This window comes from Glycine max, chromosome 8 (genome assembly GCF_000004515.6).
Source record: "Glycine max cultivar Williams 82 chromosome 8, Glycine_max_v4.0, whole genome shotgun sequence".
NCBI classification, from domain to species: Eukaryota; Viridiplantae; Streptophyta; class Magnoliopsida; order Fabales; family Fabaceae; genus Glycine; species Glycine max.
The window spans coordinates 16,446,819-16,468,452 of record NC_038244.2 but is presented as its reverse complement, the minus strand read 5'-3'; the positions used below and the strand labels follow the sequence as shown (position 1 = coordinate 16,468,452).

Below are 21,634 nucleotides of genomic sequence, written 5' to 3'. Positions count from 1 at the left end.
TACATAGAGAGTGGAACCTAGTAAGCGTAGTAGCACGATATGATGAAGCTAGAATTAGTTAAAAATTGACTTTGATCACCATCATGCTTAATGGCAACCTAGGAATAAATATGAATATATCACAGAATTAACCCGTGAATAGTATCAGTGTGTATATACAATGAAAGAGTGGAGCCCATAGGAAGGGGAAATGTCTAGGATCAGGTGGACAGTTATATCAGCCCTCAATGTGTACCTAATTCTTTGTTTATTTAACAATCCCTCACAACTCAACTCACATGACCTTGTTGCACCATTTTGCAAGCTAAGCAGCCATTTATTCTTTTAATTACTCTTAATATATTTAATATATATATATATATATATATTGCCCCTCCCACGTTGGTTTCATAATTTCATTCTTTCCCTTTTCTTAAACGCACTTCCATGTAGATGGTACGTACAGAGGACGATGCACAACTGGCCAGTGGCTAAACATGAAAATCTTTCAATTTCCTAATTTCACTGAAATCCATGCAATCCTTATAGTATATAGTATTTCACACTTCTTCTCTAATCCCCACCAATTTTGGGTCCTCGGTACTCTCTCACGATGCACATAACCAAGCACTTCAATTCGGCCTTAAAATTTGTCGGTATATTTATCCTTCAGCCTTAAAAATGGGTAAAGTTAACAATCGTTTCCACCTGTTTTATTTTAGAACGAAGATATCAAGAGAATTTAAAAATAAAAAATAAAAATGAATACTACTATCTAAAATCACTCAAGTTCCCTTTTTGAACAGAATGAAAATCTAGATGAATTACACTATTCACGAGTTTATAGAAATGATGAAGAGTAACCCACTTTTTTGGTAAGGCAAAAGATGAACACATTGTTTCATGATTGCCAATTGACCAAATTGTGTATCGTTGTATCAAGCAACCATCTATTGCTGCCATTTTTTTTTTAATAAAGCTGAAAATCCCTTGGTATGTAAGAAATCCAGGTTCCATATATAGTTTGCAATGGACCAGTGGATTTTAGAAAAGTGAAACCGCGTTTTCTTTTTTCCCTTTCACGCATAATTATCTTCCATATAAATGGATTTTTGTTTATCTCATCCTTTATATAATTTGTTAATTTATATGCACAATTAATGAAAAGCCTCTGCACTGATATTTTTTTCAATATCTTTTTATAAATTATGATTTATCACTTTATTTTTTCAGTAAAATAAAAATAATAAACGAGTGTACTACATTTACGTTGACCAGACTAGTTAAATTTTTTTCCCGCTACTCAGCAAATTATTTCCATTGATTTATTTTTATTTCCAATAAAACTAAGATTTTGATTCTGAATTTTCCAAATTGGGCCAAAATATATATATATATAAAAAAAGAGAAAACAATCAAGAGTAGATTCTACAGCCGAATGAAGCTCTCCCTCCCTATTTTTAACCCTTCCCCATGATTCTATTGCCCTTTTTTTTTTCTTTTCTGACTTTCTGCCATAAAGGAAAAAAGAGAAAATTAGAAGAAAAAAAAAGCTAAGAATTCAAATTCATAAGACAAAATTTTTCAGATAAGAAAAAAGAAGTGCTGAAGCTGACGATAGTTTAAACTTAGACCTGCACCCTAAATTAAAATTAAAATGAAAATTTAAAAACTAGGTAGTCTAAATAACGTGTCTAAAGTCTGGCCCACAATGGAGGTGATGATTATGATGATGATGATGGATCGAGAATTCATCTCCACCGTTGGATACGCCGAAAATTGAACTTTGACTCATCAACTGCTGATGATGCTGCTGTCGTTGCATCTCCTTCTGCCGCCTGAGCTCCAAAACCTTCCGATGCGAATTCGAATGCTTCGTTGACATGAACGTTGGACTCGCCGCCGGCCGGTATTCCGGCACCAGCCTCCCGGACTTGAACCTCACGCCGCACGCGTTGCATAGAGTTTTCGGTCCCATCGGTCCCGTTCGCCACTGCGGCGTCTTCTCCGCGCCGCAGTGAAGGCATTTGCGTCCGGAACACTCCACATTCGTTCCCTCTCTCTTCTTCGCCTGCGGCGGCTTCTCCTTCTCCGGCGCGACCAGGTGGAGCAGGCGCGTGGACCAGTCCCCCGGCGCCGCGCGTGAGCGCTTGCTGCGTGCCTTCCCTGGGCGAGGAGTTTCCGAGTGGAGAAACGGTGCGTTTCGCAAGGTGCCGTCGGAGGCGAACGGCGGAAGCGTGTCGGTGGAGGAGGAGGACTCCGGCGTCTGCGGTTTCGCGCCAATGGCGGTGGACGCGGCGCCGCCGCCCGAGAGCAGCTGCAGCGTCTTCAGCTCCTCCTCGGCGGAGAACGAGTCTTCCACGAAGTTCGAGAGCCATTCCAGTTCCGCCATTTCATCATACTGTTACAAAATCACGAAAATAGAAAACTCAATTTCAAAATTACTTAACAAATTTAATTTAATTTATTACAATTATCGTTTATTTCGTTATTTAGTGTTCGAGTAGCGAGAAATCGGAAATGATAATTACCGGAACGCAGAGTTCTCCGGAGAATTGAGGATCGCTGTGGTAGCAGCGGGGGACAATGGCGGTGGCGAAGTGGTTGTCGCTGCCGGAAATTGAGGAGTTGCAGCTGTCGACGGCGGTGACAGTGGAGGAGTCAGTGGAGTTTCCGGTGACATTGTCGAAGAAACCGTCGGACATAATGGCATCCGCATGGGAGAAGTCGAGGAGGTCGTCAATGGCGAAAGGCTCGCCAGTTTTCTGGTCGGAGTGGCGCTTTTCCGACAGAGAGAACTGTTCGGCTCCTCCGGCGCCAAAATAGCCTCCGACGAAGTATTCCGGCGCCTCCATATAGATAGTGTGTTTTAGTGGGAGAAAGTTTAAGAGAGAGAAAGAGAAGTTAGTATGTTATTTTTAGAGAGAGGAGCGAAACGCACCGTTTTGAGGATTGCTTTGGCTTCCTGTGTGTGAGGCTCTGAGAGGTGTGGGAGTGATGGGTGGGGTTTTGAGGAGTAAAGGAGTGGCACAAGTGAAATTTCTCACACATTGGAGCATCTTTTTTCATGCACACACATGCACAAATTTTTTAATAATAATAATAAAAATAATAGGGGAAGTGACTTGCAAGTTCTGTAAAGTTAATATTAAACCACTTTCATTTTTCCTTCCCCTTTATTTTGCATTCCAGATTTTCTTTTCTGTTCCCCTCTTTTTACTTTCTAGTAATGGTTTAATATTCTTTTAAAAATAACTCCAATGCAAATTATTGTTGCCCTTGCAGCTTCTTCGTTTCAAAATCTTCCATGGACTTAAGTAGTTACTAGTTGGGATGTGTACGTATTGTGTGCCCTTCTCTTTAACTAGGAAGACAACGATAATAATGAGTTACTAGTACTAGTTTTTTTTTCTTTCATTGATGAATAACCATATCAACAACCTACTCATAATATAGGTAGTAATTGAAGTACAAATACTCGATAAATAGTAAAGTCCAGGATAGAAAATGTGTTGCTTGCTAGTACATCGATTTCTTTGTTTGAAGATGGCTGTTATTTAAAAAAAATGAAATAATTAATTTGTTAAAGAGAAAATTATTAATTACTCCTATTTTCTTATGATTTAATGTGTTTGTTGTATTTTTATCAAGTGTAATTAGAAAGATCCTTAATAAAATAAAGTGTTAATTCAATTAATTATAATCTGCTTTTTTAAAAGGCAAATGTATCAAATGTTGACCAATACCCTTAATGTTAGTTAAAAAAAAATTATTTGATACTTGCAATTTTAAGTAACTGAAAATATTTTATAATATGTATTATATATTAAATTTTCTTAATAAGTGTCTTTAAGAAAATTGTTAGTAAAATTAATTTTAAAATTAAAGATATTTTGTATTTTTCATTAATCTTCAAAAAAAACTTCAAAAACATTTTTCAAAACAAAAATGCGTGTGGGTAACTTAGACTGATAAAACGTCAAAAAACATTTTATTTTCAAATATTTAAGTGTCTTTATGATCACTGCCTCGTTTTTTTGTTATTAACAAACAGTATCATTTTTTACATGTCGTTAATTGATTGCTTGACTTGATATGTGAAATTGCCAACTTGTAGATAGAAAAAAACTTAGTTAAACTGTTGAAGTTTCATGCTAATGAAGTAATATCACACACTGACATGGTACTGATTACTTTTGATTGAGATTCTTTGTATAATTAGTAGTATATTTGAAGGATTGGTATGCTAGGAATGTGTTCAAAATAAGTCTATTACTAATTAAAAAGTCAAGTATGTAAAGTAAAAATGAGCAGAGAAAAAAGAAGAAGGATTAATTGATGCAATGAATAATGATCATGTGGTTTGAACAGGAATCAAGTGTTAAGCAACAGCACAATGGTGGGCTGTCACTTGGAAAGAAAACAGGTATGGCCACAGACACACACTGCTCACTTTCCTCAATATGTCAGTTTAGACACTAAATTTGGCCATAAAGTAAAACCACTCGGCAGAGACCTTAAATAGTTTAGTAATACATTTACAGCGTGAATAATTGGATAATTAATGTCTTAATTAACAATGATTAAAAGGGGTAGAATTTAATGTTGATAAAATTCAACCCTCTCAAAGAATCGATCTCTTGCAGGTTTTGTCGCTGTGACTCCTCCAATAGGGTCCAAGTTAGCCGGATTCCTCTGCTGCTAATAATATTATTACTTCGGGAGGTGTGCGAAGTTTTTATTTATTTCATTCATTCTGATTTATTACATTAGTTTAGTTCAATTAATTATACTTTCTACCCCTCTTGTCCTATCATGGCCTCTTTTTTATATTCCTCTTCTCACGTTTCAGCACGACGCTTACAGCTCAACTTAATCCAAAAATGGCCATGATCTCATCCACGTGGCTTGTTTACCAACATTTTTACTTTAATCTCACCTGCTACCTTAGCTAAATTCGTGCTCATTATAGGATTACTTTTTTGTTTTCCTTTTAACCGTAACATTTGTTAGGTTCGGTATTAACAACATAGTAGCCATTATATTACCAAGTCCAAGGATATATAATTGAGGTCTAGGATCCTCTTTTTGTTTTTGTGTAATTAAAATAGGAGGCAGTCGAAATAAGTTATATTAATTTGTATTTTTTAATTAAATAATTCAGAATTCAAATTTTGATTCACAATTCAATATAGAATATTTATTTTATGTGTATTTATTATTCTTGGCGAAGATTAATTACCATTTTTAATAAGAATAATTTCATACCAATGTGATGGTTAATAAATAAAAAATGAAGGGAGTTGGGTAACTTAATTTTTTTATTTACAGTATTTATATTTATATTATCATAATTTTGGGAGAATCTTGTGTGTAGAATTGATAACGGTTAGCCTCTGCAGCATGATTAATCTGAAGAAGTGAAGATAACGTCTCATTAAGTGGAGCATAATAATATATAATTGGAAATAGAAAAGCATGCATGGCGAATTAGATAGGTTTGGTGTGACAAGTGAAGCTTAGTTATGGAGAAGGGAAAATATGACAAATAAGTGTATTTTGTTTGGGTCCTTCAAAGTTGTATATATATCTGGACCGACTTCTCCAAATTGAAAAACATTTTGATGTAAAATCATGTGGATGCTGGTGTTTGAGAGAGCATTTGACCTTATTATTCGCATTGAGATAAACAAACAAGGATTGAGTCAGATGGCCCGGACTCTGATCCCCAGGTTACTAATCAACCCTCGGTAACTCATGGATAAGGTTTCCTTACACAATTACTACTACCATCACAACAACTTTTTTATATTTAATAATAACATTCATTTCTAGCTGTTCTTTAAGTGTATATTTTAAGTAAGAATAAGGGGAAAAAATAGTATCATTGCTAAAGAGGGGGCGAAATTTATTGTTGGAGTGGCTTCTCTTTATTGGTGTGGTTTTGAAGAATTAGAAAAATAGAGGTATGCAGGGAGCACGCGAGAAAGGAAGAAAAGATGTGTGTGTGTGTGTGTCAGCGATCATGTGATTGTGAGGCTGAGGCTGAGGCTGAGGCTTCTCAATCAAGCTTGAGTTGGTTCCAAGGTCATACTCAAATTTTAGGATTTTTAATTTCATTCTTTTCATCCTTCCTTCCACACGTGCGTGGCTCACACATGTTCTATTGCAAACATGGTACCACGTGCACCGCAGACAATTAATTGTGCACCCTCTTCACGTAACTCATTAATGAAGGGTCTTGCTAATCAATAATCTTTATGAAATTGATTAAAGAATTTTTAAAAAAGTATTTAAAATAAAAATTATAAGAAAAGATAAAAAATTTATGAACATCGTAATTTTTTTTTTATTTTTAATGAAAAAATTTATTTTAAAAATTCTTTCAAGACTTTCCTAAATATACTGATTAACATTTTTTCAATGAAAAAAGATCCACTACATTGAGTTTGAATTTATTTTTCCTATTTCGATTTTAACAAATATTTGAACACTTTATTTTGAAGAAAAATATTTTATGTACTCCTTGCCATCTTATAAGAAGAAATAATAATTTATGTTAATTAAGAAAAAAGTTATCATTTCATTGTATTGATTTCATTTTAATATTTTTTTTCTGAATTATTATTCATTAGAACTTAACATTGAAAATACAAAAGAGTCTTGAAAACCAAATCCAAATTAAAATGTTGAACCAAAATTGTCTTTTGGGTTGTAGACGGATGGATATACATTGAATGTGCCTTTATGCCCAAATGGGTGATAAGCAATAAGAATAAGACAATTGCTTTGGGCACCCACCACTTTTGCCAGGACACCAAGCAACATAGTAAAAGGACTAAAATGTCCTTCACCTTTTCTACAAATCGATGAATACGAATTGTTGATCTGTATGAATTTTTCTTTTTACGGATTACCAATCCGTATGCCCATAGGATTTTTTTAAAAAAAATATAATTTATTATTTAATTTACTAAAACTTATGTCTCCCGCATTATTAATAGAACACTCAAATCAACTGAGCTAATAGACACATTATGTTATAAATAAATAGTGTCGTTATATATAACATTAAAATTTCTAATTTATATTTAATGTACATATAAATTTACATAATAAATTTTGTGATGATTATTTTTTGTCTAATAATTAATTTGTTTACATATATAAATTATAAATAAAAATCATAGGTTTAATAAGTATTTACACATGTAAAAAATACCAAATTTATTTAATTATCAATTGCTATAAAAAACATCTAAATACATCATTCAATTAAATATCATATTTAATTGAATGATGTATTTAGATGTTTATTATAATTATTAAAAATTAAATAAATATGATATTTAATTGAATGATGTATTTAGATGTTTTTTTATAGCAATTGATAATTAAATAAATTTGATATTTTTTACATGTGTAAATACTTATTAAACATATGATTTTTATTTATAATTTATATATGTAAAAAAATTAATTATTAGATAAAAAATAATCATCACAAAATTTATTATGTAAATTTACATGTACATTAAATATAAATTAAAAATTTTAGTGTTATATATAGTGATATTATTTATTTATAACATAATGTATCTATTATCTCAGTTAATTTGAGTGTTCTATTAATAATGCGGGAAACACATTATTATCGATCTGTAAAAAAGATAAAAAATATTTTAGTCCTTTCACTGTGTTGCTGGATGCCCAGCAAAAGTAGTGGGTGTCCATAGCAACTGCCTAAGAATAATGGGCCAGGTGATGTTTGAGTTTTAGTATCAAAACATTTCCTAGGAAACTTGAACGTGGCAAGAACATTGTTAGTGTTGTTTGATGTTGGGCTTCTCTTTTAGCCCAGTTTCTTGTAAACTTTTAGGACTTTTCCAATCTAGAGCATTATTGACCGAATAATTGTCCCAACAAAACGGTGCAATGATTACCCAAAAAACAAGAAAAATGGTACGATTCAATGGGGTGCTTGCACATACCCTAAAGCCCATAAAGGTTTTTACACCTGTAATTGTAATCTAAGGAATTATTTGATACTAGTACAACAATATGAAGAACTACAAAAATGAAGAAAAATGAATAAATAAAAGGTGAAGTGTGAATACCTTACTGCAGCACGTAGTAAAATATTGCATTACTCTGCTGTTTGGATCAGTGTCAAGTACCCACATTTTTATCTCAAATTCACGTCAAATTCAAAAAAAGATGCAAAAAGTAGAAAGCTTATTTACAGTCTAGCAGACTACAAACTAAACTAAAAAATAGAAAGCTCTTTTCATGCCATGTTATTATATTCTTTGAATTGTTCGTATGTCAGAAAAGTGTAAGCAACTAAAATGAATGACCTTATTTCTATGTCATCGTTGAAAGTCATATAGACGAAAGACAAAAATGTCATCAACTCATCACGTGCAACTAGACAATGTTACTGGGTTAAACAAGGTAAGTTCAACTGTGAAATTTTTTACCTTGTTTTATACTCAAAATCAATTCTTATTGTATGTTTAGCCTGACTACTTTTCTAGTTAAATGTTATTTTAAGTTAAAGTTAAAAAAAAACTTTTTTAAAAAAGTAAAAGTAATTTGTCAAATTTTATTTTTTAACTTAAAAAGTCCGTTTAAATTAAAAGTATTTTGATATAAAAACATCCATGGTGTCTTTGGTAGAGACAGGATGACAAGGTATGAAATGATACATTCCAACCTCCTCAAATCTCTGTACATTTTACTCGTGATTATATGCATAACTAGAAGTAGGCTCGAGAGAAAAATGACCACGGTCATACACAGAATAATGTCAATAATTTTAGATGACACAAACCAGATGTAGGGTATCTGAATTGCAACTTGGTTGCAACAAATTTTGTTGATAAGAATCTTTATGGCACTGGCATATGTATTCGTGACAATAATGGTGATTTTTTTGCAGTCAAAACAATTCTCAAGAATGGTGCACCTCCAATACATGAAGCAAAAACTGATTGTAAATTTCTTGTTGACGGTAATTTTTTGTTGATAGTCTAGCTTGAACTACATCTAATGTATCAGAATTTGGTTGTATTCTCCAACATTGTTTAGATTATTACTATCTACCCTCCCAAATGCCACAATGCATTTTATTAGGAAGCAAGTCAATCAAGTTATTCATTGTCTAGCAAGAGCATCTAAATTTCATGCTAGTCATCATGTTTTTTAGTCTATTTCTCACTGTATTGAAGGTCTTATGATGAATGAAATGATATAATATTTTCTTGGTGTAAAAAAAAGAAGAAGAAATATACATACAATATAAATTATATCGGATTAAACACAATCGTTCATCCAAACTTATAGAAAGTTAAAATAAAATGAGGAAGTTGGGACTCGAAGATTGGTGTGTTTTGTGCACAAGCTAGAAAAAACTTTAAAAAGTTGCTCAAGGGAGCTTATATTTAAGCTTTTTTTTTTCTTTTTCTAATAGAAATAAGCTCATTATTATTATTAAAAGAAGATGAGTGACAGTGTTATACTCTTTAACACACTTCTATAAATACACTCTTTTTTATTGACTAAAATTTATTGAAATTCATAAAATATTAATCAGGATAAAAAGTAATTAAATAGAATTTAAGATTCACAAAATTTTATAATTTTTAATAGATTTCATGCAGTAATAAACAAGAGTGTCTCCATAAATGTATGTTGGAGAGTATGCTGTTAATATTTTTCTTAAAATAAAGTGTTATACGACGTTACATTTGTCAAGCCAAAATCCTCTCTAGAATTAAAAACTTGCTACATATGCAATGCATTCTGCATTCCTCCATGCCAGACAAAACAAATATCCTATGACAACCCAATAGCATCAACGTGGGCATACAAGGTATAACGAAACAAAATGAGTAAGGAGAACATGAAATACTCCAACATTTTCACCAATTTCCGCATGGCTTCTTTGTGTTTTAATGGCGCCAATTATTTGTGTCCATACTTGTGCATATAAGATGTATGAGTCCTTGGCAATTTAGGTAAAACTTTTCCTTCCTTTATATCAACGCATAATAGTACTAGTATCCTAATGATTGTATCAATAGCAATAATTAATATTAAAACAATTTAAAAGCACATGTAGAAATACGGATTTTGCCAAATATGGGATAGAAGTCAGAAGCAAGTGAATAGCAGCCGGACAAATCCATCCAACCGCTGTAGTAGTATTTCACAGTACATACCTACTATTCCATCTCATCATCATGTCACATCAAAACTTCCCATGTTGCATGTTCTATCATCTCACATACTATTCGGGGTCATGTCAATGTCATCACAGCATATGGAGATGCCGTTCCCATCCACATCTCTCATGTATCATGTATGATATATGTATGTATAGCTGTAATATTCTCTTTTTGTTTTTTTTTATTATTATTAAAAAGAGAGAAACGCATGCGAAGAGGTCATGATTGTGTCCTATCTAGTAACCTTTTTTTGTCTATTTTAAGACCCTATAATAATAATAATAATAATAATTAATAAGTTATATCTCATATATATCTATATGTAAGTTTTATTATATTTAACAAAATAATTAGAATATTATGTTATCCAAATATAAAAAAGAAAAAAGTTATTTTGAATCTCACTCCAATAAATCCTAACACTTCTAAAGGTATAACAATTATGCATGACAAGATTTGCGTTGTAAAAGAACAATTCATTTTTGACTTAATTAATCCTAATAATAATAATAATTTGACACATCCATGGTCCATCCATGCCATATCGTTCTTCCATCATGGTTGGCAGATCGGTGAAGCGGCGGAGCAAATGGTTGCAGAGATTCCATACATGACTCGATCTTAGTTTAGTTAGGAGCAGTGGTGGAAAGCCTAATAGATCAAGTATGTCCTGCAAGGATGGTAGCAGAAACGGAATCGGAATCGGAATGGATAACGGGAAGTACGTGCGTTACACGCCTGAGCAGGTTGAAGCCCTAGAGAGGCTCTATCACGATTGCCCCAAACCTAGTTCCATTCGCCGCCTGCAACTCATTCGCGAGTGCCCCACTCTCTCCCACATTGATCCCAAGCAAATCAAGGTTTGGTTCCAGAACAGAAGGTACCTACCCCTAACTGAAGTCTATTGCTTTGATTTTCTTTTTTAAGCCAATTCATCAAATTAATTTAATTCTGTGTTTGAGTGAACTTGAAAATGAATGTTTTGTTAATAAGGTAACTGTTCAGATGTAGAGAGAAGCAGAGGAAGGAGTCGTCGCGGCTGCAAGCTGTAAATAGGAAGTTGACTGCCATGAACAAGCTGCTCATGGAGGAGATTGATAGGTTGCAGAAGCAGGTCTCTCAACTCGTCTATGAAAATGGCTATTTTCGTCAACATACCACCCAAAATGTAACAATCTACTACTCTGTTTTTATAGATTTTGTAATTATTAATGATGCCCAATCCAAATATTCAATCTTTTGTTTGTGTATATTACAATGTTTTACTTTAATGTTGTGTGTTGTGTGTTGCGTATGAACACACAGCCTTTATTTATAATTAGTAAATAGGATCTATATTGATTACATAGGATCAATCTAATAATGAGTAATAATGTCTAAATCACTAATTACTATCTAATCATAATAACAGAATAGTATGTAATTTTAACTGTATAGTTTTGGTAAATTGTTCTTCTACCCTTTCATAGATTTTCTATGAGAATGTTTTAGAATGGCACTTTCTCTGCAGACTAAGCAGCAGGCAATCAAAGACACAAGCTGTGAATCAGCTGTGAGGAGTGGTCAGCAGCACAATTTGATAACTCAACATCCCCCACGGGATGCAAGTCCTGCAGGGTTAGTGGAACTATCATTATTGGCTCCCTTTCTGTCACAACTTGGTTCTGTATTAATGTCTTATTCTTTTTCCCCAGGCTTTTGTCCATTGCAGAAGAGACTTTAGAAGAATTTCTTTCTAAGGCTACTGGGACTGCTGTTGAGTGGGTCCAAATGCCTGGAATGAAGGTATCCGTCCAACTCTTCTCATTCGTTGACCAGTTAGTTGTTTTTTACTCTTCACTTATTCCATAGGGATAGACCAATAAGCATAATGGTAAAAGAATTATAAAATTGTCATCTTGGAATAACTTACCACCCCATGTTCTGAAAATCTTCTTTCTCGATGATTTCCATTCTTTTGAATAAATTAGTGGCATACATGTTTCTATAATCATTTATAAAATCATGTTTCTTAACTAATTCTCGTTGAATGTGCACAGCCTGGTCCGGATTCCATTGGAATCGTTGCTATTTCTCATGGTTGCAATGGTGTGGCAGCAAGAGCTTGTGGTCTAGTGGGACTAGAACCCACTAGGGTAAGTGATCGAACTATTATTTATATTTACTGATGGTTTGGCTTGAGTTCATCATTCACATGATCAAACATACTCTTTCCAGGTTGCAGAAATCCTCAAAGATCGGCCTTTGTGGTTTCGCGATTGCCGAGCTGTTGATGTTCTCAATGTGCTGCCCACAGCAAATGGTGGAACCATTGAGCTGCTTTATATGCAGGTAAAGTAAAAAATTATAGTGCATGGATGAAGACTTTTACCTTAATGGATAGGAACCAAAACACTTATTTGTATGCTTACATGTTGCCTTTGATGATCAGCTATATGCACCAACCACATTGGCTCCCGCTCGAGACTTCTGGTTGTTGCGCTACACTTCTGTTTTAGAAGATAGCAGCTTAGTGGTAAATGACTCTAAAAATTCTTATCCAAAAATTTGTATTTGATTAGATATTGTAGTTAATAACAGACCTCACCCGTGCAATGGTCTACTCTTACTGTTAAGTTCTCCTTCAATGCATATATGTCTAAATCATTCTTACTGTGTGCCTTAGATCTGTGAGAGGTCACTTAAAAATACTCAAAATGGTCCAAGCATGCCTCCTGTGCAGCATTTTGTTAGAGCAGAGATGCTGCCTAGTGGGTACCTGATCAGACCTTGTGAAGGAGGCGGTTCCATCATCCACATTGTTGATCATATGAATTTAGAGGTACATTAATTTGATTTGTTTCATCAATATTTATTTATTTGTATTTAACATGAAAATTAAGCTTGTTTATTCTATTGTTAGCCATGGAGTGTGCCAGAAGTGCTACGTCCACTGTACGAGTCATCTAAAGTACTGTCTCAGAAGACAACTATGGCGGTATGGTGGTTGTGTCTCTTTTCCTGATGATACAACTGCATGTGTTTCTTTTTGTCCCTATTTATGTATATATGATTGTAATATTTAATTTTACAGTAACAATAGTATTGATTAATGGATTTAAAAGGACTATGGCATGGTAAATTCTTCTTCTTTTTCATGTAGGCCCTACGTCATTTAAGGCAGATTTCACATGAAGTTTCTCCGTCCAACGTCAGTGGGTGGGGTAGAAGACCATCAGCACTACGAGCTCTTAGCCAAAGATTGAGCCGGTTAATATATTCTACTAAAGGGTTGTGACTTTGTTCAAATTCTTTGCAAATAAATTTAGAATCTCACATCTATTTTATGTTATGCCAGGGGTTTCAATGAGGCACTCAATGGGTTTACTGATGAGGGATGGACAACAATTGGCAATGATGGTGTAGATGATGTTACTATTCTCGTGAATTCATCCCCTGACAAGTTAATGGGTCTGAATCTTTCCTTTGCCAATGGATTTCCGTCTGTCAGTAATGCAGTGCTATGTGCCAAAGCATCGATGCTATTACAGGTCAGTATGCTAAGAAGTTTCAATGAATTTCCTTTAAATTATAAAATAAAATAAAATTCTGGATAATCAAATATGTTTATTTTGTTGCTGTTCACAATTTTTGTACAAGGACACAAGTCAAGCTCATATTATTATATTGTAAATATCCAGTACATAATGTTTATTGCATCATCTTTTCTTTGCAATAGTAGTTGAGCAAATTTTCTATGGACAAAAAAAGTCATGTCATTCAAATTATCATGAGTACAGAGTGGTGACCCCCGAATGCCTAGTTAATAAAATATTGCTCAGATGGGATAAGGACTTTTTTGATCAAGTAATCAACCTTCCTAGTCAATTATCAATTATTGGTGAACATGCCTGATAAGAACCTTGGGAGAACCACGTGACAAGTTAGCTGGTGTAGTTGGAGAGTCCAAGGCCTTATAAACACCATACTTCCAATGTGGGACTCAAGTCCCATACCTTGCAATTGGACCGTAAAAAAGATCTATTTGTTATATCATTATTATTAAAGAACCTGGGATAGAAGAAACTTTGGGAGATCAAACTCCCTCCTAAAGCCCTATCTTTTGTTTGGAGGTTATTATGGGATAGACTTCCCACGAAGGACAATTTGATCAAGAGGCAGATTCAGGTGGATAATGATTTATGTCCCTTCTGCCATAGTCAACCTGAAACCGCATCCCACTTGTTTTTCACTTGTGGCAAAACTATGCCTTTATGGTGGGAATTCCTATCTTGGGTAAAGGAAGACAAGGTGTTTCACTGCAGACCATTGGATAATTTTCTCCAGCACTACTCCTCAGCAGCTTCAAAGGATTCTAACACAAGAAGGACAATGTGGTGGATAGCAGCTACAAGTTCAATTTGGAGGCTCAGAAATGATATCATTTTTCTGAATCAAACGTTTGATATCACTAGGCTGACAGATAGCACTCTGTTCCTTTTATGGACCTGGCTGAGGGGTTGGGAAAGGCACTTCCAGATTCCTTATTATAGTTGGTCTTCAAATATGTCTATAGCTTTTAATTAAAGCTTCTGTTAGTAGGGTATTCAATTGGGTAGGGTGTTGTATCTCCTGACTTTTCAGGACCCCTTTTTGTACTAAGTAGTACCTCTGGTACTTGTTATTCTATAATATAAATTATCTTTGCCTTCCAAAAAAAAAAATTATTATTAAATATTAATGCCCTTTGCTTGATATGCTGTTCTCCTAAACCAAAGCATCTCTTAGAGAATTTTTCTAACTAAAAATTGGTTTCAGTTGCAGATATTGAATTGTCAATATCGATTTTTAGGCTTAACATTATCCTGATATTTGACTGTTGCCATGTGCCATTTCTCTTGCCCAGAATGTGCACCCTGCCATTCTCCTTAGGTTCCTGCGGGAGCATAGATCAGAATGGGCAGACAACAATATGGATGCTTACACAGCTGCTGCTATTAAAGTTGGCCCTTGCAGCTTTTCAGGATCTCGTGTTGGAAACTATGGAGGTCAAGTTATACTCCCCCTAGCACACACAATTGAGCATGAAGAGGTGATAAATCGGTACAAATTATGCATTAGATGCAGTAATAATTTTGCAATTCAACATTCACTAATGTCTATCTTATTCATGCTAGTTTTTGGAAGTCATTAAATTGGAAGGAGTTGCTCATTCTCCTGATGACACAATAATGCCCAGAGAAATGTTTCTTTTGCAAGTAAGTTATTTTTGTCTCATGTTGTTTGCTCTATGCTTCCCTCTTCATAGATGCCAGTTACCCAGTTTCCTTGTTCTGATTTATGTATATTGCACTAATATGTATAAAGCATGTTTTGATACACTTAGTCATAACACTTACGTGGAATTTGGTTCAGGTCTTAGTGTTCATATTTTTTTTGTCCTATAAGAGTTTTGTCATCTATATGCTTTGAACTAGTTAAGGAGTTTAGTCATCATGAAATACTCCTGATCAAAAATATGCTTGGAAACTTGGAATAAAAAAAAAAACTTCGTACCCCATTGCCCAGAGGCTCTTCGCTATGCGAAGGTATGGGGGAGGGATGTTGTACGCAGCCTTACCCTTGCGTATAAAAAAAATGTCAAACTTCGTACCCCATTTTTATTTTTTTGTCCTATCTCTATGTTTTGAACTAGTTAAGGAGTTTATCTTGAAAAACTTATACTCTTGATAAAAAATATGCTTGGAAACTTGGAATACCGATCAGAATTCACGGTGGTCACTTTCTTCTTTCTTCGATGTATGATGAGGGAAAAAATATTATATCCTCAAGCCTCTTGAATAACTTGCCAGTTTACATCATTATTTGTTGGACTCTTGCCGTTAGAATGGGGAAACTTTCTGTTCATAACATTCTAATGTTTTCTAGGATACCTTTGTAACTTTCTTTCGTATAATTCATTTGTTGTTGTTTCGGTAGCTTTGCAGTGGAATGGATGAGAATGCTGTTGGCACCTGTGCTGAACTTATATCTGCTCCAATTGATGCTTCCTTTGCTGATGATGCCCCCCTTTTACCTTCTGGATTTCGCATCATTCCTCTTGAATCTGGAAAGGTTTGCCACATTCATTGATGAACCGATTTATTTGTTTGTATTTTTTTCCGACAAGAATCTTTGAATTATTGCTAAGAAAGTTTTGCAGGAAGCTTCCAGCCCCAATCGCACCCTTGACCTTGCATCTTCCCTTGACGTTGGTCCCAGTGGAAACCGAGCTTCAGATGAATGTGCTGGAAATTCCAGCTATATGAGATCTGTGATGACAATAGCATTTGAATTTGCATTTGAAAGCCATATGCAAGAGCATGTAGCAGCTATGGCACGTCAATATGTTCGGAGCATTATATCATCGGTTCAAAGGGTAGGATTAGCACTTTCTCCTTCTCATTTGAGTTCACATGCAGGGCTTAGGTCACCATTGGGTACTCCTGAAGCACAAACCCTTGCTCATTGGATCTGCAACAGTTATAGGTTCGTAAAATTTGCTGTCTTCACATATTAAGGCTGAGACTCATGCAATGTATTTTACCCTATGTGAAACCATTGTTTTTCTTGATTTTATAAGAGAGCCAAATTTAATATCTTATCTCGTTCAATAAAGAAACTAAGTTAATGACAGGTTAGGTGAGTTGCATAGAGTGAAATTTCTTCTTTTCTGATTGTCAGTTCTTGTCTTCCAAACAAATCCCACCTCCTTTATTTTTGCATATTAGCAGAGAATAATCTTACCAGCACAGATGCTAAGTTCTGTAAATAGATGCATGGGCACCATAACACCAAGTTGTGATGTAGTTTATTAATTATAAGTTTCTAACTGCTTGGCACTGCAAGTCATGCAAATACCCTAACATATCTTATAAAATCTTGTGTCATCAAATACTCTGACAAGGATTAGTTGAGAGACTTTGATATAAAATTCAAGACCTGTATATGCATTAGATTGACATTTTTTTTATCTTTTAAAAAATTCACAGTACTCACAAATTTGTAGTCCAGAAGTTCCTGGGGTAGGATTGCATCAATTCACTCCCTATTTTATAATATTTTTAAGGTTTAAATATGTTTTTCATATTTGTAATATAGTCCATTTTGATTTTATTACCTAAATTTTTTTGTTTGATTTTAGTTATGTCCTTAGTCAGGTTTTATTGAGTGATGACGTGACAGACTAAGAAAGTGTTACATCATAAAAATATATTTTTTAATGAATAAGAAAGAAAGCAAAAGAAACAGACCTGTAATAGAAAACTAATTGGAGGAGTTTACCTTTAAAGAGAAGAAAAGCTCAAAAATTTGGACCCAATGTTAGCAAATACAGTTTTATGGTTTTATGGTTTTATGGAGCCATTAGCTGTTCAGTTTTGTGCAATTACTTGTTACTTATAACTTCTAAGTTCCAGCGGAGGCTCAAAGAAGTTACTGTAGTTGTTATGTACCTCCTCTTTTTCAATGTCATGGATTGGTTGCCGAAACTGATATTTTAAATACAGAGCTATGGCCTGACTATTTTAGTTTTGTAGGTGCTACTTGGGTGTGGAGCTACTTAAATCTAATAACGAGGGGAATGAATCTTTGCTCAAGTCCTTGTGGCATCACTCAGATGCAATATTATGCTGCACTCTAAAGGTATGCTTGAAATGTAATTCAATTTCGTATCACATGTATCTATTTCGTGTACCTTCTCTGTCCATAGTGCAGTTCAAATTCTCTAACCCAAAAAGGTTTTAACAAAAGGTTGTACTCTGAAATAGAGGGTATCATTTTATCAACATGAGCCATAGCCTGAGTAGCCTAGTAAAACATAGACCCATTTCTATGTAGTATTCTGCAAGGAGCTTTACTTGTCACTTGTCAGTGTTTCAAGTCTATTATTTATTCTTTTTCAAACTATAGTGCATATAAGTTGTATAACACAAGATGGATGGCATGTTATTCTGTACTCGTTTTATTTTATTTGAGGGCGCATTCATTAACCTTTTGTTTATGCAGGCATTGCCAGTGTTTACTTTCTCGAACCAGGCTGGGCTTGACATGCTGGAGACCACCCTAGTTGCATTACAAGATATACCTTTGGAGAAAATATTTGATGATCATGAACGAAAAATTCTCTTTTCAGAGTTTCCCCAGATTATTCAACAGGTCTACTATTTTGTTGTAATAAAAGCATTGATTCCACACTTCCATGTGGCTTGCTATTGGATGTTATTTTTTTACTAAATGTATGGCTACATATTTCTTGTATGTGCTGTTTAGTTATATTGCATATCAGATTATGCTTCACTTGATAAATTATTTTTGTAGAGAGTGAACTTGCTTCCTTTTTTTTCCCCTCTCTTTCTTTGCCCCTTTGAATTGGGGTATGCTGTCAACAGAACTGATGCTTTCTATTAATTTCTCCTTGTTTGGTAGGGTTTTGCATGTCTTCAGGGTGGTATTTGTCTTTCAAGCATGGGGCGGCCTGTCTCATACGAAAGAGTCGTTGCTTGGAAGGTGCTGAATGAAGAAGAGAATGCTCATTGTATTTGCTTTATGTTTATGAACTGGTCTTTTGTTTGACATTTTGTTCTAAGTACAGTAGTGCTTATTGTAATCTAAAGTGTTAGATAAAGATTTACTCAAGACACTTGAGCTTTGTTGGTTGGTATTTTACTGTATTTGCACTAAATACTTGGATTGCACATTTTATGACTATTTTATGTGTTATTAGCTTATGTAACTTGTTTCCTTATTCAACCTCCAGCTAATATTTAATGCAATCTTTAGAAGTGTTGCACCTTCTAACGTGGGATAATTTTTTTATAATGCCCTGAAGGTAGAAAATTCGTTGATCAACCTTAATTTCCAAAGCGTTGTCATATCTTTATGTCGTGTGACAATGAGAGGATTTATTTCTTTCTATAATGTTTGGCTATGCATAATTTACAATTATCAAACAAACTGGGTTCTCGCAATCAAACAAAAAGATAAGTAGTATTAACTTAAGCACACGAATGATTGTTTTGATTAATAAGTTGGTAGTCCTTTTGAGAAGGCAGGCTTGTTTACTACTTAGCATTTTGTTTGTTAAATTGAAATACGATTGGATGTGAGGCAGTTCCTGTCAGATCCTTTTCTTCTCAGTAGAAAATAAAACTTGGATGGACAGAGATGAATAGATCTAAATGCAAGAAAACTTTCAATTACATGCACTTCATTCATTAAAACTTCTAAATTTATAAAGATGAAGTCTTTCTAGTTTCTAGCTTTCAAGAAACACTTGGTTAGTAGGAGAAACAAATCTAATACAAAAGGCTATTACTAAGCTATGTATCGATATTGACGTGACGTGCTTTGCTAATAGCCATGGAGGTGAATGACATCCCAACACGTTTATTACATGATCAATTGATCAAAACTCTTATGGGGAGTTTGGATACGGAAATTTAAGCGAGTTATTCAATTTAAGTGATTTTTTTTTGTATTATGTTGTTTGGATAGTATATTTAAAAAATATTTAAAATTCCAATAACTTATTAAAGTATTTTAATTACTTCAAATTATAGAATTTCAAATCTAAAAAGAAGTACGGATTTAAAAACTTTCATGCTCATTTTTCCTCTCTCTCTTCATCTATTCAAATGCAAAAAGAAAATCGATAAATTTTCATGCTCATAATATGGAAATTTTAATTTTAAAAAATACATTAAAAATTAAAAATTCTCATATGGTGAAAATTAAATTGCCTACACATCAAAACTATTGTTTTTCACTGAAAACGTGAGAATTGATTTTCCAACACAAGAATAAACAGGGAAAAATTCTAGAAAATTAAATTGGTTAATACTTTATCAACTTCATTCTAACAATACTACTAACATTGATTCTGATTTTTTCAAGTATAGTATAGCTGTGTACTTACTCTTTTGTTTTTATTTAAAAGGTTATTTAATAGAGAAAGTACGCATGCGAAGAGGTCATGATTGTGTCCTAGTAACCTTTTGTGTATTTTAAGACTCTGATCCGCGCATTATCTTCCCTCGTTTTCTATTCTTTTTGTCATATTTCCCCCCAATGCAGTGCTCAAAATTCACTCACAAACACAGAAATCACACCCCACTCCTGCAATGACGGTTTTGCCCCCATTTCAAACATAAGTATGCATTTATAATTTATGCACTAGTGGAGTAAATAAAGCTAGAGGTCCAAATAAATATTACTGTCAGTGTCAATGTAAAATGAATGATGGCATTTTGACTTGACAAACTCGACATGTTTCAACCAAGGAGTTCATTCAACACCATTGCATTTGCAGCTAGCTAGCATGCATGCCAGCATCTACAGCTCTATAATAAAGATAATGTGCAGGTTTCTGCCAACTGGTTATAGACACCTAGCTAGAGAGTGGAGATGATATAATACGGAGAAACAAGAAACTTGGGTTGAGTACTTTCTTTCATGTGAGTTTGGTTTGCAAGCTTTAAAATAAGAAATTATAGAGACATGTTTTTTTTTTTTGCAATTTATTATCTATCCGTATACACAGTTCAGTAGAATTTTATTTAGATTGTCATAAAATGGATAATATATGTGAATAATATAAAAGGAGAACGAATTATTTATTTCTTTTAGATAAAGTATATTTTTTAAATAAAAAAGTGAGTGATAAAATTTAAAAATAAGTATGCATCATTTTATTTATTCATTTTTTGAAAGAATGTTTTAGTTATATTTATTTAAAATTTTAAGATAATATTAATTACTAGTTTGCTATTTTATTTCTCTTAAATATTTTATAGACTTGTCACAAATAAAAATGTAATAATGAATTCATATTAAAATAATAAATAATTTTAATATAAATAAATACATTAATTATATTTTTAAAAATTTATGTGTTGCTTCTTACACAAATTGATAAAAAGAAATAAAAGAAGTAATTAACACATACAGTAATAATTGAATTGGTTATGGAAATAAAACAAAGATTAACCTTATACTATTATTATTGGTAGGTCCAAAACTTAGGTTTTCCGATCTGTTTGAGAGAAGGTATGGAAGAAGGTAAAAGGGTGAAAGGAGATGGTTTGATCCTAAGCTGAAAGGGAGATTTTGATAAAGTATGTTGTAAAAGTCATATTCTCTCTTATGTTATGGGGTGCTTTAAGCTTCCTAATGCTATTTGCAATTAGATTGAGAGCCTCACAACAAGATTTCACTGGAGTGAGAATACTCAAGAGAAAAGAAGATTTATTGGCTGGGAGAAATTGTCAAACATCCAAAAAGAGAGGGGGACTAAGCTTCAGAAATAGAGAAGCATTCAATAGAGTTCTTTTGGTTAAGCAACTCTAGAGATTGGCCAATTGCAACAACTCTCTAATGACCCAAGTTTTAAAAGCAAAGTATCTTCCTTA

General features: G+C 33.7%; 2 protein-coding genes across 5 annotated transcripts; one reads left to right on the top strand and one right to left on the bottom strand.

Annotated features, from left to right (window-relative positions):
• Positions 1–1,515: 1,515 nt before the first annotated feature.
• LOC100801234 (GATA transcription factor 9) lies at positions 1,516–2,961 on the bottom strand. Its single transcript, XM_041018297.1, has 2 exons — positions 2,511–2,961; positions 1,516–2,380 (listed from the first exon to the last, which is right to left on the bottom strand). Exons 1-2 carry the CDS (start codon positions 2,832–2,834, stop codon positions 1,661–1,663), a joined length of 1,044 nt encoding a protein of 347 aa, XP_040874231.1. The 5' UTR covers positions 2,835–2,961; the 3' UTR covers positions 1,516–1,660.
• A 7,676-nt stretch (positions 2,962–10,637) lies between these two features.
• LOC100800697 (homeobox-leucine zipper protein ATHB-15-like) lies at positions 10,638–18,834 on the top strand. Of its 4 annotated transcripts, none has more exons than XM_006585513.4 (18): positions 10,638–11,088; positions 11,214–11,376; positions 11,719–11,825; positions 11,903–11,993; positions 12,248–12,343; positions 12,426–12,539; positions 12,640–12,723; positions 12,874–13,029; positions 13,111–13,185; positions 13,351–13,457; positions 13,546–13,738; positions 15,094–15,279; positions 15,365–15,445; positions 16,167–16,301; positions 16,378–16,715; positions 17,765–17,870; positions 18,234–18,383; positions 18,654–18,834. In XM_006585513.4, the coding sequence occupies exons 1-18, from the start codon at positions 10,874–10,876 to the stop codon at positions 18,798–18,800; spliced, it is 2,544 nt and encodes an 847-aa protein (XP_006585576.1). In that variant the 5' UTR covers positions 10,638–10,873; the 3' UTR covers positions 18,801–18,834. The 4 variants fall into 4 exon arrangements, with proteins under 4 accessions (XP_006585576.1, XP_003531653.1, XP_014634618.1 ...); XM_003531605.5 differs by having other exon boundaries at positions 10,641–11,088; positions 16,390–16,715; XM_014779132.2 differs by having other exon boundaries at positions 10,950–11,088; positions 11,202–11,376.
• The last annotated feature ends 2,800 nt before the right edge of the window (positions 18,835–21,634 follow it).

What these genes read in the sequence shown, in the direction of transcription:
- LOC100801234 (XM_041018297.1), bottom strand. Translation starts at nt 2,834, where the DNA reads ATGGAGGCGCCGGAATACTTCGTCGGAGGCTATTTTGGCGCCGGAGGA. An exon ending in CCGGAGAACTCTGCGTTCCG is followed by an intron (nt 2,381 to 2,510) that starts GTAATTATCATT and finishes ATTTTGTAACAG; the next exon opens with TATGATGAAATGGCGGAACT.
- LOC100800697 (XM_006585513.4), top strand. Translation starts at nt 10,874, where the DNA reads ATGTCCTGCAAGGATGGTAGCAGAAACGGAATCGGAATCGGAATGGAT. An exon ending in GTCAACATACCACCCAAAAT is followed by an intron (nt 11,377 to 11,718) that starts GTAACAATCTAC and finishes CTTTCTCTGCAG; the next exon opens with ACTAAGCAGCAGGCAATCAA. An exon ending in TCCAAATGCCTGGAATGAAG is followed by an intron (nt 11,994 to 12,247) that starts GTATCCGTCCAA and finishes GAATGTGCACAG; the next exon opens with CCTGGTCCGGATTCCATTGG.